Source organism: Sebastes fasciatus, chromosome 1 (genome assembly GCF_043250625.1).
Source record: "Sebastes fasciatus isolate fSebFas1 chromosome 1, fSebFas1.pri, whole genome shotgun sequence".
Classification (NCBI taxonomy): domain Eukaryota; kingdom Metazoa; phylum Chordata; class Actinopteri; order Perciformes; family Sebastidae; genus Sebastes; species Sebastes fasciatus.
This window is the reverse complement of record NC_133795.1, coordinates 19,759,810-19,778,813: the sequence shown is the minus strand read 5'-3', so window position 1 is coordinate 19,778,813 and position 19,004 is coordinate 19,759,810. Positions and strand designations below refer to the sequence as shown.

At 39.8% G+C, this 19,004-nt stretch overlaps 1 protein-coding gene across 3 annotated transcripts in view; it reads left to right on the top strand.

Moving 5' to 3' along the window:
* grm7 (glutamate metabotropic receptor 7) overlaps window positions 1-19,004 on the top strand; it is a 335,453-nt gene that overhangs the window by 235,553 nt on the left and 80,896 nt on the right. For all 3 annotated transcript variants that reach the window (XM_074636571.1, XM_074636580.1, XM_074636586.1), the window contains exon 7: window positions 8,071-8,210. In XM_074636571.1, the coding sequence (XP_074492672.1) occupies window positions 8,071-8,210 (140 nt within the window). The remainder of the gene's footprint in view (window positions 1-8,070; window positions 8,211-19,004) is intronic.

The window sequence follows — 19,004 nt, the reverse complement described above, 5'->3', positions numbered from 1 at the left end:
ATTTAGCATGCAATAAGAACGCTGTTCTTGCTTTTGGCGTGTCATTTGTACGCTGTATAGTCTGTACTGACTGCAATGTAAATGCATCTGCTTAAATATGCTACACTCAGAGCTAGTGATGTAGAATAAAAAGTGAGAGACTGCTTAAAGTGGGAGGGAGGGGAGTTGGATGGGTCCAACAAACACAGGACTTTCAACTGGAGACTGGTGTTTCGTTCTATAGGTTTTAACTCACACAAGCTCCACCCTCCACTGGACTGGGTAATACTCTCCTCCAATCACAAGCACACATTCGCCCACTGAATTTCGCATGAATGTAGCCGGCCAATCAGGATGTGCCTACCCAAATACGTGTGGACCCAACAGTATATATGGCAGAATCCACTGCTGTCAGACCATCCCACGACCTCTTCAGCTAGCGGCGCAGGAGCAACAAGTCATCCTTGGTAGAGGGCTCCCCTCTGTGCTTATAGAACTAGGGTTACAATATTGTAACCTCCGTTACCTTAATGAGATTTGTGAGGTGTTTTTTAGTGACGTTAGTGACATGTTTTTCGTACTTAGGTTACGTTGTTTGTGTACGTTGTTATTTTGCTTAGTTTACATACTTACAGTATTTTAAGCCCAACCATGATGAGACTCCTAAACCTAACTAAGGGGTTTTGTTACCTAAATCTAAGTTTGGACTTTAACAATAGTTAAATAAACAATAGTTTTGTTGGGTGGCGTATGACACGCGTGAAGCACACATTCTCACTCCCAACTCCTCAAATACCGCAGCTTGGTCAGTGCCCCTCGGCATCGAAGATCGATGCACAGGGTACCCCTCTTACGTTTGGATGGACCAAGGACGGCGTGTCAATATACGCTCGTTACATGCATAGTGTCCTTTCAAAATAAACTTCCGTTTTCACAGGACCTTAGGTTTAGGCAACAAAACCACTTAGTTAGGGTCAGGAAACGGTTGTGGTTGACGTTAACTTGGGACCCACGGGACCTATGGGACTGATGATGCCGACTAGTCACGTGACTAACAACTGATGTGACAAAATAAGTCAAAGTTACTTTTAGTTTCACACGCTTGAAAGTCTTGTGTTTGTTTGACTCATCCACCACCTCTCCCGCCTGCCCGCCCGGTTCGTCACATACTGTCGCTAAAAGGGTGCCTCTGTGCCTTGGTTTCCGATGTCGAGCTGCGCTTACCAAAGGGGGGTATTTGACGAGCTGGGATTGAGAACAGGTTGAAAATGGAGTATAAAATATATATTAAATGTGTAGTGGTGCATTAATCTTATTTACCATGAGGAGGTTCTACAGACTGAAGATGCACAGAATCAACTGAGCAGTGGTGGAACTCCATTTTTAGGGCAGAAAGTGTGTTGGTGAACAGGTGTTGTAAAGTGAGATGATGTATAGCTTTGGTCTTAAAGGGGCAATCATTAAGACTTTTATAGCCCCATAGCACAAAATGACTGCTCTCTGAAGTCGGTCATTAAGTCAGTGGCTGACTGTGCCAGGTGGTAAGATTTCTCTTTCCTAACTTACTTTCCATGCAGTACACAGTTTTGGAACATAAACCGCCCGAGGAACTTCATCACCCCGCTCCTCTTTTCATATCTCCAATAATGGAAGAGCGAGCTCTTTAGTGAGCAAGCATTGGCCTTCGAAGACATTTCATTCTCCAGCCAAAATGCAAATGAAATGCAGAGTTATTACAGCGTGACATTATTGTCTTTACTTTGGCAACCTCGAGCTGAAGGGGTGAAGTGTGTGTATTTTTAACCCTGCCTCCTAAAAATCCCATTTCGATATTTCTCATTTGCGTTACCTTATACATTCTGAAAGGAGCATTGTGCCGTCTGGATTATATCTTTTATCAGCATAATTAGGAGATGATATTCAACACATAATGCAAGCTGTTGCAACTAAAACATTATTACACTTTTTATGGTTTTGTTAAGATACTCACAGGACTGTAGTTACGATGAGGGAAAGATTGTTGTCTGCAGTGATGGAGGCATGAGACGAACGTTCATTAAAGTGTTTTTGTTGCATAAACCGAAGGGACTGTACACAAATTATTGTTGTGGTGAGGAAGACTGAACCTCACGTTTCACACTGTAAGAAAACAGCTGCTTAGACTGTTGTCAGGCCATCAGTCTAACTATAAGCCCCATAAATGTGGGTCAGTAGGGGCCTACTACACACACTAGTAGGTTTTATCATCTATTCACATGGTAGATCACCGAAAAAGAAGGTATAAAAGACACCTCTAGTGAGGGTAATAATTATGACAAAAGCAGAAATCAGGCACTGTAGTAAAGACAGCATGAAACTCCATAAGGGGTGGAGGTCAGAGATGAGGGATGGGACACAAAACACAGGACCGAGAAAAAACTCAATTTAGGATGAAAAAATTTGAATATCGTCAGTTTTACGAAAATTGATGGCAAATCCAAAATGTGTTGGCTGGATCACATCTGGTTTGTGGAGCTTCTCAACTCCAAAAATGTTGGAGCAAATTTTACAACTTTTAATTATATAAAATATAATATATATACATTATTCAAAGTAGAGCAGCTCCACAAACTGGTGCACCAGATGAGATCCAGCTATCAATTTTTTGTAAAACTGCCAACATTCTAAATAACAGTTAATTTCTCACCTCAAAAATTCTCAGAAGTGAATTTAATGATGAAAAATAGCATATGAAATTGCAAAGAATTTACCGTTTTTGGTCATTTCTCTGCAATTCTTGGTGCTCGGCCCATTGGTATCTTCGGACTGGCTAGCATACCTTTGGACCACTGGGAATATATATATATATATATACAGTATATATATATTATGGCTATCAGTCAATTTAATTATTTAATCGTGATTAATCGCAAATTAATTGCACATTTCTCATCTCTTTAAGATGTACCTTAAAAGGAGATTTGTCAAGTATTTGATACTCTTAACAACATGGGAGGGGGACTACCAGTGGATTCCTTATGTTTTCTAGTTTCCTATGATACCAGTATCTTCACTCTAGATATTCAGCCCGCTACAACCTAAAAATCACAAGTTATGTTAATGCATTAAAAAAATGTGTGACGTTAAAACAAATTTGCGTTAACATGTTATTATACCGTTTGACAGCCCTGATATATACAGTATATACATATATTAAATGAATAAATAAATAAATTAAAACATTAAATTTGTTTATTTATTTATGGTGACAATTAAGCATTACAATACGTAATTATTCATTAATTTAATCGTTTAATTATATAATGAGTTATGTATTTATATATTTAGTTTTGGCCCTTTTATACCCTCCAAAGTAATAAGTTGTAACAGGTAATATAATGTAATATATGCAAAAGGTTTAACACTAATTTTCACAGTAAGCTATTTTGCAGTTTCACCTGTTTTATTATTTGCATAGTTTTATAGCACAAGACAGGGCTGCAGAAATGTGCCTCTCCAGAGAGATCCGTTTATCAGGTAATTAGCAAAGCCTGCAGTGTGCTAATTTAAAATCAAAGTGGCAGTTGAACTGCTCACTCACCGTTTATTAGAGTCTTAATAATTACAAAAGAAGTGAAGGAATCAGCCCACAGCATGTCTGCCTTCACCTGCTGAATGTTTCCTGCCTGACCTTCTTTGTAAACAGATATTTTCTGAGATAACAATGTATTTCTGTCGGATCACAATCAATTAAAAAATTGATTACTATAAAGAAAGAAAATGATTGATACAAAACATAAAACTCTCCATTTTCCACCAGAGACAGAAGATTTCTTGCCTTTTGTTTTTTCCCGGCATCCGTATTGAAACAAACATGAGCCAAATATCGACTGAGAAACAAAATACATTTTATATCAAGAGGTCGGCCCGTGTTGCCTGTGGTAGCTATTAACCTGAGTATTGATCTGAAGCAGTTGTCTGGTCATGGCAGGAATTAGTAATTGAGCTACTCAACAGCAGACAGACAACAGATAGACTAAAAAGTCTGCTTTTCTCTCAGATTGGGGGTCTATTTCTTTGTGATCCCAGCTGTCGATCAATCTCTCTGTTTGACACAGTAAGAGTTCTGATTAAAGGCAGTCACATTTTTCATTAAACTGAAGCAGTTTGAGCCGGAGACACCAAGATAGAAGATAAGATGTGGAAGCTCGATCATGAGACTCAGATTCTTGATAACAGTTATTAAAACACTCCATGATGCTTTTTACCCATAAAATGTCAAGTTATAAAAGGTTTTTATTCTTTTACTTTCTTCTGTCTTTGCTCTTGAACCCTCTGAGACCCACAATAGAACCGTTGTTGTCTCTTTTAGGGGGGTACAGGGGGTCTTTAGGGGGAGTTAGCAGGTCAACAGTAGACGTCGCATAGAAGTGGTGTACATCATCTGAAAGCTGAAGATTAATTTAAGATGCAGCTCAGCCCTGTGTGTCAAGTTGTTCTAGTCATAAATAAACATTAATTAATTAATTAATTAATTAATTATTTGAAATAAATTGTGAAAGTGTATAAGGGTTTATAACATTATGATAGAAGTATATGATGTCCATTCCCATGCTCTATTATGTCTCATAAGTTGTGGCAGCAATTTTTGTGTTGATACCATTTGTTACACAGATTTGGTGCTAAATTTAATAATTTTTACCACTCGAGAATTGATAAAAATTATCAATAATCGCCCCAAAATACCACATTAAGACACCAAGACCTCGAGGAACACCATAGAAAAAGCCATGCTGGGATTTGGTATCAGAATTTCTTGACATTTGGAGATTTCTGCAGAAATTGTGTTTTTCAGTGATTCGATGGCAAGCACTTCGGTTCTGGAAAATGCTCAGAAACCCATTTTTTGTCAATCTACCTAAGAAAGCAATCCATCCTCTGAATGCCCTAGGTCTCTAGTGTGTGGTTGTAAAGCTTCATGAGGCTGTGATTATCCTAGAGGTCACCACAAGTCATTTTATACAGTGAGGTCACGTTTCAAAAAATGGTCTCAATACAATGAAATGGCTACTATGGGGACTAACATCATCACACATTAATACAGTTGGGCTCATTGGATCCTAACCACTCTCAGCTTTCTAGTCATATCCAATTATGTAATTCCAAGACTGTTTAGGGACCCCAGTATGCAGAAATATTCAAATATACCATTTTAGAATAGGTGAAAATAACTAATTTATACTGCATTCAAAAATTGCATGTGATTATCATAAAGAAGGCATGTCTTTTAATGGGAGGCGCGTGGGTAAACAAAGAACCCATTTTCATTTACTTATCTTGAGGTCAGAGGTCAAGGGACCCCTTTGAAAATGGCCATGTCAGTTCTTCCTCGCCAACTTTAGACCAACTTTTAAGCGTTATTTAGCCTCCTTCCCGACAAGCTAGCATGACATGGTTGGTACCAGTGGATTTCAATATCTTGCCTCTAGCTCTAAAACTGAATCTGCTACAGCCTCTGAAAGACAGTAAAGTCGGTCGGGATTGCCCGCGATCCCGCGGGTCTCAAAGGGTTAAAAATATTTCCAATTCAACTCTTTTCGAACAACAGTCTAAGTGACTTTTTCAAAGGTTAACTGACATAACCTGGACAGCACTGGGGAGGCAATACAAGGCTAAAAGCTTTATGAAAAAAGCTTTTTCTTTCCGAACTTCGCAATGTCACATATATAGTAAGCCCCATGCTACCTGTATGTACTGCAACCACACATGTTCCGTTATTGCTTTCCACTTTAGATAAATAGACGGCCACTTTGCTTTAACTTCAGTCTGCTACTCTAAAAGCACTCGTACATACAGCCCATCATCTTCATCCTCAGCAGCAGCATCATCAGCTGTAGTTGTGTCATCTGAAAAAAACACACATAAATGTATTGAAATGTGTTGGATTCAGAAGGAACGGGAGAGGCGATTAGAACCAGTTTGCTGTTTCAGATTCATGTAGACCTGCAATCCCAGATAAGTGCTCCTCTTCTGGGAACATACGTAATTGCTTTCAATCTCCAGTCCTGGATGAGTGGGATCACGTTTGGAAATTAAAAAAACTGGATGGGTCCAACAAACACAGGGCTTTCATCCAGGAGACCACTGTTGGTTCATTACATTTCACTTTCACTTTACAATCAGCTGTTCGTTTGTGTCCCGTGTTCAGAATGTCAAGTCACATGAAGTTTATTTTGAAAGGACACTATGCATGTAACGAATGTATATTGACATGCTGTCCCTGGTCCTACCAAAAGTAACGCAAGAGGGATACCCCGTTCGCCGGTCTCCGATGCCGAGGGGCACTGACCAAGCGGCGGTATTTGATGAGTTGGAGTGTGTGTTGAATGAACACATTCTCATTAATGTCACTGAAAATTTGCTGCACAATTCATAAAAGACAATATAAAATGACGGAAGTTGGTGTATCGATAAAAACTAAATGTGACAAAGTGCAATGCAAACAGATCAATTAGACATTTAAGTGGTTGAACAGGAAGCAGACTGGAGTTAACACACGGAGAGAATTCATTCTTGTGTTATGTGGGATGACAGTCTGCCTACATTAATGCAGAGATCTCGGTACATTAGCATGAGCCAGCCATCCCACCAAACACGTAAGCACAGAATCATAACCATGGCTGCACTAATGCATGCATGCATGCTCTCATACACTTTATTCTTGCAGAGATGAATAATGCGTCAAGCAAACAAATAAGATCCACATCTTAGCATGTATCATTAGACAGGGAAAGGCACGCACTATCTGGCTCTCTGTGACATGCAAGTATTATACATAATGCTGCAAACACAAAATATGAAATGTTTTAAAAGTAAATTCAAAGCATGGTAAAATATTAAAGAGAAAAATAAAAAAAAGAGTTAGTTGTGTTAGTGTGTAGGTGCTGAGGACGGTTCAAACTTCAGAAGAGAAAAACATAATAATAAAGAAGCTGCAGAGTTTCCTGCCAAAACAGTTATTTTTGACCGGAGGAAATTTCTCTTTGTGTTTCATTTTGAGCAGAGGAAGCCCAACACTATCTGTCCCCTCTCCTCCGCCTGTCAGCCTTTTCCTGCTCTTTCTTTCTCTCTTTTCACCACATTTATATTTTCCTCTCTATCTGCCTCCCACCCTTTCACTCTAAATTAAATGCAGACTTGAAAGAGACTCCTGGCCCACACCAAAAGCCACGACGAGCCAAAGTAAATAAACACAGTGTCTTTCAGGGCGGCTCACAGCGTCGCAGAGTAGAAAGAACAGAGGAATAATAAAAGAGAAAGAGAGAGAGAGGACAGGGAGGTCAGAGAGACAACCCATACTGAGAGAGAAGTCTGAGAAAGTGCCAAAAACTATTTACTGTCAGGTGTTTACCACGCTACAGGCTAGAGGGGAGGCTGGTATTCAAACTAACAAGCTATAGATAAATAAAGCCATGTTAATTATTCTTCCATACACATTCATTCAGTGCTTTTATCCACTTCATTTAAAGTCATGAAGTCCCATTCATTTCTCCATAGACAGTGACTCAGTTGGAGCTCTTCAAACAGTCCTTTCCAACGGGGAACTGAAGCGTTACATCAGTGTCTTCTAAGCCACCTGACTCCATTCACAAAAACTGTTATTTTACCTGCATCAATCGGTTAGTTTGTTTGTGTTATTGTGTGACTTTAGTTTTCAAACTAACGTGGCGTCCACACTTAGCTTCCCTGCCGGTTCTCCTGTCTGCTTCTCCAAACAGGGAGCATGCCGACCGCCATCTAAGTTAATGTAGGGAATACACACGGACTATATTATATACACACATACTGGATATATATCACCATCAAACTTGAACAGTGAACCCAAAACCTCTCCTGATGGTCACCCTTTGCAGGGCAGCTCACTGCCATCAGTACATTAAAGCTTAAAGCAGTTTGGATATAAGCAAGCTATAAATGCAGTCCATTTACCGCTTAACCAATCTACGTGGTGACCTTTAAAGTGTGGCTTGATTGACTGATTTATTGATTTACCGGTTGGCTGATTTATTGCTCAAGTGACCCAGTGACTAAATGGCTATTTGTCCTCCACAGGAAGTGCTGGTACTTCAGTGACCTTCAACCGTAATGGCGATGCCCCCGGACGCTACGACCTGTTTCAGTACCAGTGGAACAACGCCACCGGGTCGGGCTACCGCGTGATTGGACAGTGGACCGAGACCCTGCAGCTCAATGTGAGTTTATATCACATTTAAATATTTGGTTGTTTTTAAGTGTACATGAACTAAATACACATTAGTGGGCAAAAAATGAAAATCTAAAAAAACAACAACAATAAAAAAAGGTTCTGTATTTATACTGTGTATAGATCAATGGAACCACAGTGTGTAAATTACTTCAGGCTTCCGATGCATTTTTAAAATTTGAATGAATTGCGGCTAGATTTCTTTATATTTTCTTTGTAAATTCATTATTTAAAGGGCGGCTCCCTCTGCATTGTTTTTTTTTTTCAAATGGAAAAAGCTACTTTACCTTGCACGGCAGCTGTATTCTCGTAATGCCACCAGATTACGTGAGATTCGTGGGATCACATACCACACGAAAATCCATCTTGTTAGACTACAAGGAGTGCATTTGTGGCCGGCAAGCCAGACCACGGACCAATCAGCATCTTGTGAGGAGCTACTGCAGCTACAGGCGTGGTTTAGTTGTGTGTGTGAGGCAATACAGAGAGGCGACTATTTGTTCTAAACAGCAATGGTGGCTCCTGAAGAGGTTAGCATAGATGCTGCAATAGCATCAGTTATATCAGAACTGGAGAGTATTTCTTCATTGAAAGAAGAGCAAAGAACTGCACTGCAGGATTTTCTTGATGAAAAAGATGTTTTTGCTCTTCACCCGACTGTCTTAGGCAAGAGTTTGATTTATAGATGGTGTGTCCAGTATTTTTTTGAAGTGCCTGCCCTTTTCCAAACAGTTTACAATGACGGCTTTTCAAATGGTTCTGTAACCATCTGGTGGGTAAGGTTAACACCAATTCAGCCATTAGCAAAAAGCAGTGACGTAGGTTACCAAAGTAAGCTAATCAACAAGGATATGAACAATGTGGACTATAGCACTAGCTGAGTGGAAATAACTGAAAGGGATGGTTCGGATTTTTCGAAGTGGGGTTTTATGTATACTACCGTGTTCAGCGAGGTAAAATTAATTGAGGCTTGAGACAGCCCTCTCTGACGGGGAACTGAAGCTGTTATATCACTGTCTTCAAAGCCGCCAGACTCCATTCACAAAAACAGTAATTTTACCTCGCAGAGCAGGAGTTGCTGGTCTATCTCGGCATCGATAGGTTAGTTTGTTTGTGTTATTGTGTGACTTTCCGATCCAAACTAACGTGGCGTCCACATCAATATATTGCTTAGCTTTCTGCTGGTACTCCTGTCTGTTTTTCCAAACAGGGAGCATGGCGACCGCCATCTAAGTTACTGTATGTAATACACTGACCATATTGTATATGTAGCAGTATCATGCAAAAACCTACGTCAGGTCACGTGGGGAAAGCGTTTTTTGAAGGGCTTGGGAAAATAGCATTTTGACGCTAAAACCTACATACTTTGACCAAAATTTGAATGTTCGGATTTGAATACAAACACCACTGTGAATGACATAAAAACTTAAAACAAACTCAAAAATAATGGACGATCAGACTATAATGTCTACCCGATGTGCGGATCTCCAGTCATGTTAAACTGCTGAATGGAAATGGCGATGGAGAATTAAAATGTGTTTTTGCTGAAGGACAACACTCTCCTGCTCTGCCTGACTGTAATATTATCCATGTCGCAGGTTAAAAAGAAGAAAAAAACAGATCATGATGAGAAAAATCTTTCCAAAGACTGAAGAAAGTTGTTGGTTCATTTGTTGATCAGACGGCAGACTGACGGGAGGAGAGTTAACAGAATGAAAAACACCCACAGATGTATGACACCTGATCCATAGGACAAAAATATACCTTTGCTTATGCACGCAGGTGCATCTATCAATGCAATTCATTTGTCAATTACTGCCGTTTTAAAGGGGAACAGAGAAAACATCCCTCTCACCAGATCTAAACTATTTGCATCCAACTATATTAATAACTCCCTTTGAAATACTGACTGGTGTTACATTTGCTTTCCCTGTAATGTGTTTTTATCCGAGCCAGACTGGGACACACTGGAGGATTATCAGGCCAGTTCACACCACATTCGCCCATCCTCACATTCTCCTAATTGGCGGCTTGCTCAGGACAGATAGTCAGAGGAGATTATCTGATAGTGTGAAGGGTTTACAAATTTATTAGTCTGTTTGATCCGGCTCGGCACAACAGAGCCCAATGGACCACACTAAAGGAATGTGTTCAGCGGGGAGAGAACAAAGTATAAAGTGAATGAAGGAATAGAACCCTATATTTCAGACGTATTTACATTGGTTGTATTTATCATCCATCGTCCACCCTCTAAACCGCTACTCTTGTTCCGCTCATGGACGTAGTAGAAGAACTGGGTTGCAGTTGACTGAGTTGGCGTGTTTACAGTGGAATCTAGATACACCCTATGTCAAGCCGTTTTAACATCTAATAGCTAGACAGAATATTCATTAGAGATATCTGCAACATCACTTTGACTAGTAAAAACTCTAATTCAAGATATCCTCAATTTTATTTTGACTTGGCAAAACTCTAATTTTAGATATCCGTAATCAAATTTGGACTAGTATGATTCAAACTGCTTTTGCCATTCAGATGTATGGGGTTTCTCATTACGGATATCAACGATTCAGTTGTGGATATCCGTAATTCACATTGCGGATATCCGCAACTGAATTATGACTAGTCAAAATTCCAGTTCAAAATATCTGTAATTCCCTTCATTTGTAGATATCTACATAGTCTTTTTTAGATATTTAAAATAAAATGTTGACTAGTCAGAATAATGTTGTAGATATCTTGAACTGGAATTATGACTAGTCGAAATGGCGTTGCAGATATCTCAAACTGGAGTTAGGGATAGTCAAAATGTAATTACAGATATCTTGAATTAGAGTTTTGACTAGGCAAAATGACGTTGCAGATATCTGTAATTACATCAGCAGCAACAGCAAGTGGGAGGCGGAAGCTATTCAATCATACTATGGCGTTGCACTGCAGCCGTGTTAATTAATAAAGTGTGTCCGGAGACAATTAATCTACAATATGCTGTAAATTGCTACCACAACTCTCAAGCAAACAGCTCTCGTTCGCCACAAATTCCTTGATTCAGATGCTTTGTTGGGCATTATGGATATCTCTAACTGTCGTTTTGACTAATCAGAATAACGTTATAGATATCTTGAATACAAATTCTGACTTGTCACAACGTAATTACGACTAGTCAAAATGAAATTGTGGATATCTCTAATGTTAATTCCGGATAGTCAAGCTTAGCTATTACATGTTAAAACGGTTTGCCATACACACCCTGTCTGGAAACAGAAGGGGGGGACTCCCAGCGGTTGGGATCCGGCTGGCGTTCGGCTGGAACAAAGCTGGGAAGGGAAATTCTAGGTGGCTGCATCTGTACATTGAGATGACGTCACACACATTAAAATAGCTTTTCTAGAAAGTTTTACGAATATAAAACCTACATGGATAGAAAATGTATAATACAAAAATGAATAATTGACTTGCAGTTTGTCTTGTTCACAGATGTGTCTTTTATAATGGAGTTCTATGGGGGAATGTTTTTTGGGCCGCAGAGAATTTTTTTATTTGCAGTACAATGTGTAGCATCTGGGACAAAATATTAGCATGCTAACAAGCTAAACTAAAATGATGAACATGATAAACATTATACCTGCTAAACATCAGCATGTTGGCATTAACATTATGGGCATATTAGCATGCTGATGTTGGCATTTAGCTCAAAGCAGCGCTGTATCTAAGTACAGCCTCACAGAGCTGCTATAGCATGATTGTAGGTGGAGTCTTTGTTTTGTCAGTAGACATTTGTTCAGTGCATAGACAGAAAAGCAAAGGAAGCAGAACAAGTGGATGTCTGCATTTGTTTAAAGTCTATTCTGATAAAACATGTACTTAAAACATCCATTTTCCTCAATGAAGAGACGAAAAAGTCAGAATTAGGAAGAATTTCCATTTCTTCACCTGTGGAGTAGCGTCTGTGTTTTTAAGCTTCCATATACTCGCAGCTGATAGTGTTTGATTATTCTACTCAGAGGCTCGTGTTCTGTTTTTCAGTTTCCAGAGATACTGTATGCTCAAAAGCAAAGTGATGTTGAATTATTAACCAGAGTTATCCTCCAGTAACAGCCGCTGCGTTCCAGAAAGTTGGGCTAAGTCCCTGTGTTGCTCTGGAGAATACAGTTTCTCGAGCAGCATCATTCATGAATCTATCTGAACACGCTGGTTTCGGCTGTGCATATGAGTGCGTGTGTGATCCCAGCAAGAGTTTACACTGTGTTGAATCAGAGGAGATCAATCTGCAAGAGAACTGCATTCATATTATGGGATGTACACTGATGTATAGTAAAACTGTGGAGGTGTGCACAGCATGAAAATCCTGCACATGCATAGTGAAAACACATAATAGGCTACCAAGTCGTGTTGATTCCACATCCTAATAGATACCAAAGTATGACTTCAAGCCAGTACAACACTGGTGTGTTGGTAGGTGGGTCTACTATGGATTCACTTTGTTATAGCTGAAACTACCCAGTAGTATAAAGCCTACATTATCTAAGACTAGCTCCACCTCGACCAGCTACAACAATAAAATTGTACTTATACATCAATGCATCAGAAATAAGAAGCCAATAATATAATACAGACTTAAATAGTATAACACTGAAAAGGGGCATTTTTGTAGTACTTTTACTTTTGACACTGCTAGCTGGAGTATTTCCTGAAAGATACTGCATAGGCTATATACCAACCCGTTCTTACTCTCAACTTATCAAACACCGCCGTTTGGTAAGCGCCCCTCAGCATCGGAAACCGACGCACGGAGGCGCCCTTTAGCAACAGTATGGGATGAACTGGGTTTTCAACTAACTCCAATGTAAACCCACCCACACCATTATTCAACGGTCGGAGCAAGTGATATAGTATTAACAGCGGGGCGGGGTGGAGGGGTGGTGGATGGGTCAAACAAACACAAGACTTTCAACCAAGAGACCGGTGTTGGTGTCCCGTGTGAAACTAAAAGTAACGTTGATTTATTTTGCCACGTCAGTCTTTAGTCATGTGACTCGTTGCTATAGTCAGTCCCATGAGTCATTATTCAGTATAGTAAAACGTCATCCACGACCATTTCCTAACACTAACTAAGTGGTTGTGTTGCTTAACCCTAACTTCCTGTGGAAATGGAAGTTTATTTTAAAAGGACACTATGCATGTAAGGAGCGTATATTGACACGCCATTCCTGGTCCGTCCAAAAGTAACTCAAGAGGGGTACCCCGTGCAAAACTGGAAAAATGGAAATGGGTTAGCACTGGGTTAGGTACCCACGAGTCTCCCCTTTACAGACATGCCCACTTTATGATATAGTCAAGTCAGCACACTGTTGGTGCCTGTTGGGCTTGAGTTTACATGGTATGATTTGAGCATATTTTTAATGCTAAATGCAGTACCTGTGAGGGTTTCTGGACAATATTTGTCATTGTTTTGTGTTGTTAATTGATTTCCAATAATAACTATATACATACATATGCATACAGCAAGCATATTTTCTGACTCCCATGTTGATAAGAGTATTACATACTTGACAAATCTCCCTTTAAGGTACATTTTGAACAGTTATTAATTTGCGATTAGTCGTGATTGCCTATGGATAATCATGCGATCAATCGCGAAGAAAAATTTTAGTCGATTGACAGCCCTAAATTATAAGTATAAAAACTTACATACAGTCCCTTTAATGTGAAGAATGCGGGCCGTTTATGAATGTGATGTCATGGAACAGTCAAGGAATAAAAGTCAGTTAACACAACAGATTACATGAAATGTGGTCAGTATGCACTGTATTCATGCGTATACACACCACTACACGTCTGCTTTAAACTTTCAAAACTTGTTTTAAAATGTTGATTTCAGTTCCTTACTCTCCCACCACTGTGTATTGTTTTCTTACAATTGTTGAGGATCAAATATTCTGGTGTCGGAGAGAAAGATATCACATATGCGTCATGTGTCACTCTTGTCGTTGTGTCCTCAGCAGGTATAAAGCAGTCATGTTTCCGAACGCTATAGCTGTGATTGGATCCGCAGCATTCTTATGCTTCTGCATTCAAGGCCATGCCTCTGCTTCTTCACAATACTAAATTATTCACCTCCATAGCCCCCGGTAAGCCAGATGTGGCAGAGCTGTTGCTATTAGGCCTCCCATTATTGCTCCTTTCCCTCTATCCCCATAATTCCTTTGTGTGCATTTTGTGGTGTGTGCTGCTCTCCATATTACAAAGGGGAGCTATTACTGAAACTATATGTTCAAGCGTGACAGTCGAAGCTAATATGATTTAGCCGAGGTACATGTACACTGACTTTCCGTGGCAATTCGAGATCAAGGCGCTTAAGAGCAATCAGCATATTTAGAAGATTAGTAACCTTTGTTTGAACTTGCTGCTAACAGAGTCGGAGAAGAAGGAAACCCCGGCCCTGGGGGGGCTATCTGCCATGTTATGTATGAATCAATTATCCTAATGTACCACACTGACATACATGATCTGCCCTACATGTCCTATTATATCATGTGTCTGGTGATATATTCATGTAAATGAAAGGACTAGAGGGAAAAAAAATGTCAAGTGATTCTGCTACATAAGACTATTTCTACACATTATATGTTTTTAATAATCCCAGTCGCACAGCAGTTCGTGAAATAGCCACACAATTTAATGTATTGATTCGTGTACATAGACACAAATTTCTAATTTTTCCGTGATGGTCAGCACAAAATCAATTTGTATGTAATCCATGTAATTGTGAACCGGGAAGTATAAAGAGTGGCGAATGCTGCGTAGGGAGGAGGTCGGGGTGGATGGGTGGGTCAAAAGACACAGGACTTTTGTCCCTAACCGAGTCGATCTTTTCCTAAGCCTAACTTAATAGTTTGTTGCCTAAACCTAACCAAGTTGATCTATTCCTAAGCCTAACTAAGTAGTTTGTTGCCTGTTAGCCAACTTGATCTTTCACTAAGACTAACCAAGTCGATCTTTCATCAAGCCTAACCAATTCGATCTTTCACCAAGCCTAATTTAGTAGTTTGTTGCCTAAGCCTAACCAACCTGATCTTTCACTAAACCTAACCAAGTCGATCTTTCACCAAGCCTAAGTTAGTAGTTTGTTGCCTAAGCCTAACCAAGTTGATCTCTTCCTAAACCTAAAAAGTAGTTTTATTTTATTTTATTAAGACTAGAGCAGAAATTGACACGTGCATCACGCGTTGCTGGACATTCGTAGGAAAACGCAAGAAAAATACGTTATTGAAAGTCGTGCTGAGTGTCACATAAAAAAAGGGAAATTTGTGTCTGTACATGAATCAAATAAATTAAATTCCGTGAATATTTCACGAAGTGCCGTGAGACTATTGTTTTAATCCTTGAAAGCAAAATAAATTCTAGAAAACTGAGTTTTACTTGTTACAAATGTAGAAAAGCAGCATTTTATTTCCCCTATGCACACGTCCTTCTTCTTCTCTCTGTCTGTAGTTCCCTGCTGGCAGGGCTTTGCTGTGGCTTAATGGGTCAATCAGACTAGGTTTCGGTCTGATGGGTCTCTGTCAGGGTTTATGTGGCCATAATCTGCACCAGGACAGCTCTCTCACTCTGCTGCTAGAATCCACCCAGGACTACTCTTTTAACTTTGTAGCTGAAAACTCCTCAGGACAAATCACATGTATTAGTATATTCAAACACACACACACATACACACTTCTGTGTTTTTTCTATCCCAGCTAGATTGTGTTATTCATAACCTAACAGTAATGATAATGGTTGAATGTTAAGTAGAATTTTAGGATTTACAAACTCAAAAAGAAGGAGAAGAGGTATTTTTCTCCAGCCTGGTCTCACTCCCAGTGGGCCTCAGCGTCTTGATACCGACGCATATGACACCCTTTGGCATCTGTATCAGACTAACTCCAACATGACTCCAATGTCAACCCATCCGCGTCATTATTCAAACCGGTGTATAAATAGCACGATATTTCCATCCATTTCACGATAACACATTTTAGGCTTTTCGCATGTCATTTACACACCACAGGTTTAACGTTGTGAAACAGCTTTTTGTGTGTCATTTAACACCACATTGTTACTGTGAAACGATCGCGGTCAGGTTTAGGCAACAAAATTACGGTAACGGCCGCAGTTAGGTTTAAGTCCGCCTCTAGTCAAAGAACTAAGGCCAACTGTTGCGTTACCTCACGTCGCCTTTGTCTTGACCGACTAGTTGCATTTGAACACACAGCAAAGACTACAGCCGACGACCAGTTAACACGTACGTTCTGCGCCTGCGTGAGAGGAATAAGTCTCCACACCAGTAAGTGGCAGTTGTCTGTATTCGTCATTCCAAAAGGGAAACAGGAAGGCCGAGGACGGCAGATATACAAGCTGTTGTTATGATATGTACATGTTAAACATTATTTAATAATCATATTCCGCTGTATTTATTTAATACATTTCTAGGAAAAGAATACAAAGTTTATTGATATTCTTTATTTCCATGTCTGATGGTTAATAGTTAATAATTAGCAAATAACTTCTTTGAAATTTCTTTAAAAAAACTCCCTGAATCATTTCATCAGTAACATTTGTGTCGACAATAAGTCACACAACTGTGAGATTTCTTCTATTAGTTTGGTTTTCCACCTCCGATGAAGAGCAGCACGCAGCAAGCGCACAGCAATGCATATATTTTTAACGTTTATATGCTATTTTAGCATATGATTATGAAATCATGTTTATTATAAAGTAATTTTCGATACATTTTGAGGTAAATATTGAGGTAGTTTGGAAGTAATTCCCAAAAATGTTCAATAGGTTACTTGCTAATTTTGCAGACCTGTAAAATGAAGTGTTACCAAAGTATTCATTCATGAGTTGACAGCGCAGCAAAAGTCCAGTAAAACAAATAAATTGTGGAAAATCTAAGCGGACAATGAAACTAGGAACATGTTGGATTACCTCGTCAAAGCTGCCACAATGTAATCTCACTCACTGTGGAATTTATATGGGAGGATTAAATTGTTCATATCCATGATACAGGATTACCAGCTTCATTTAGAAAATGGCAGCTTCCGATGATGACTCTGCACATTCCTACGACACAACAAAAGCCCTGCAGAACTGTGTTTAGTATCCACAGCCCTGGATAGTGAGACAATATAACGTAGAGATAATGCATAATATGAAGAGTTTGCACTTTGTCAGTCGCAGTAGACTTCCTGAAGTCTTTAAACTGTTCACAAAGGGGGAAGGTGTAATTTCTTATCTTTAAAGAGAAGGACGCCACAGGACACAGACAATATTTTTGCCTCATTCATTCCCCTCCTCTCTCTCTTGACATCTGCTGCTAATCCTCTCCAGGCTGGAGACCCCGTTTCATCCCATTCCCAGCCTCAATTGAGATTAATTCAATTCATCACTTGTAATTTCTTTTCCCCCTCAGTAAACGCCTTGTGTATTAGCCCGGCAGTTGGTCTCTTCAGAGGGCCAATGTGATTATGCATGCTACGTGATACTTTGTGCATTCGGGGTATGTACATGTGTCGTCTGGAGCAGCGAAGGCCGTGAGGCGACGGGAAGTCTTCCACATGGCTCTCGTTGCCACTGAATGAGACACAAATTACTCTGCGAGCATCTGCCCTAGCTCCCCTCCCTCACTGTAGTCCTAAATTATATCTCTCGGTTTGAATACATTCAGTTTATAACACTGTAATCACCTATAATAGATATTTTGTATAATAACAATGTCTCTGGTAGTGATGAACCTCCAGAATGATCAGCTGAATCTGCAGCTCCCCTCAGCTTCTCGGAGCTTTATAGTGGCTTTCAGCTCATTGTTTATCTGTCCAGCCCACAACTTTACTGTTCTGGTTCACTCTCAGCGCTCTTATAGCGTCATTTTCAGAGAAAAATCTGTAAAAAGCCACTGTTCTCATCCCAACTCGTCACATACCGCCGCTTTGGCATCACTTTTTTATTTATTTTAGGCAATACAACCACTATAGAAATAAATTCATGGTTGGGCTTAAACTACTAGGTTTGTACAGTGAAAATGACACTGAACGTTGTGAACACGGGACATGAACAGCTGATTGTAATGTGAAAGTGAAACTTAACGCACGGAACACGAACAGTGGTCTCCTGGATGAAAGCCCTGTGTCTGTTGGACCCATCCACCTCCCCTCCTGTCCGCCTGTTGTGTGTCTTTTTACTCTTCAAACTACGTCACCACAATCCTGGCGCACTTTCTCGGAGCGTTTACTGTTGCCGTGGATGGGTTTACATCGTAGTTAATGGAACGTGCGTGCATTTCTTACCAGCGCAAAGGGTGCCTTGTGCAGCGGTACAGAATGCCGACGGCCGTGACAAAGCCTTGGTATTGAACGCCCTGGGAATGAGAAAGGGCTGGCTCAGCAGCAACCAATATAGACAGACTCAGTTAGAGACTAGCTGTTGAACGTAGTGGAGATATATAGCATTTAAAGAGACAGATATTTATTTTTGAATTTCTTCTCCTTTCACTTAGGCAAATCAAAAATGTGCATAAAACGTGGATGGAAAAACCAACATATCCCCTCTAAACTTCTCACATGGTTTCATTTCAATGTCAACTCTTGAACCAGAAATAACATAATCAGTTTGAGGCCCAAACCATCACAGTGTAGAGCAAAATAGTGCTATTTATATCATCTTTCTTGATCTGATGCCTTTGTCCAAGACAAAATAAAACACTGACTAAGATCAGACACACAGACGGAAGGAAACCTATTTG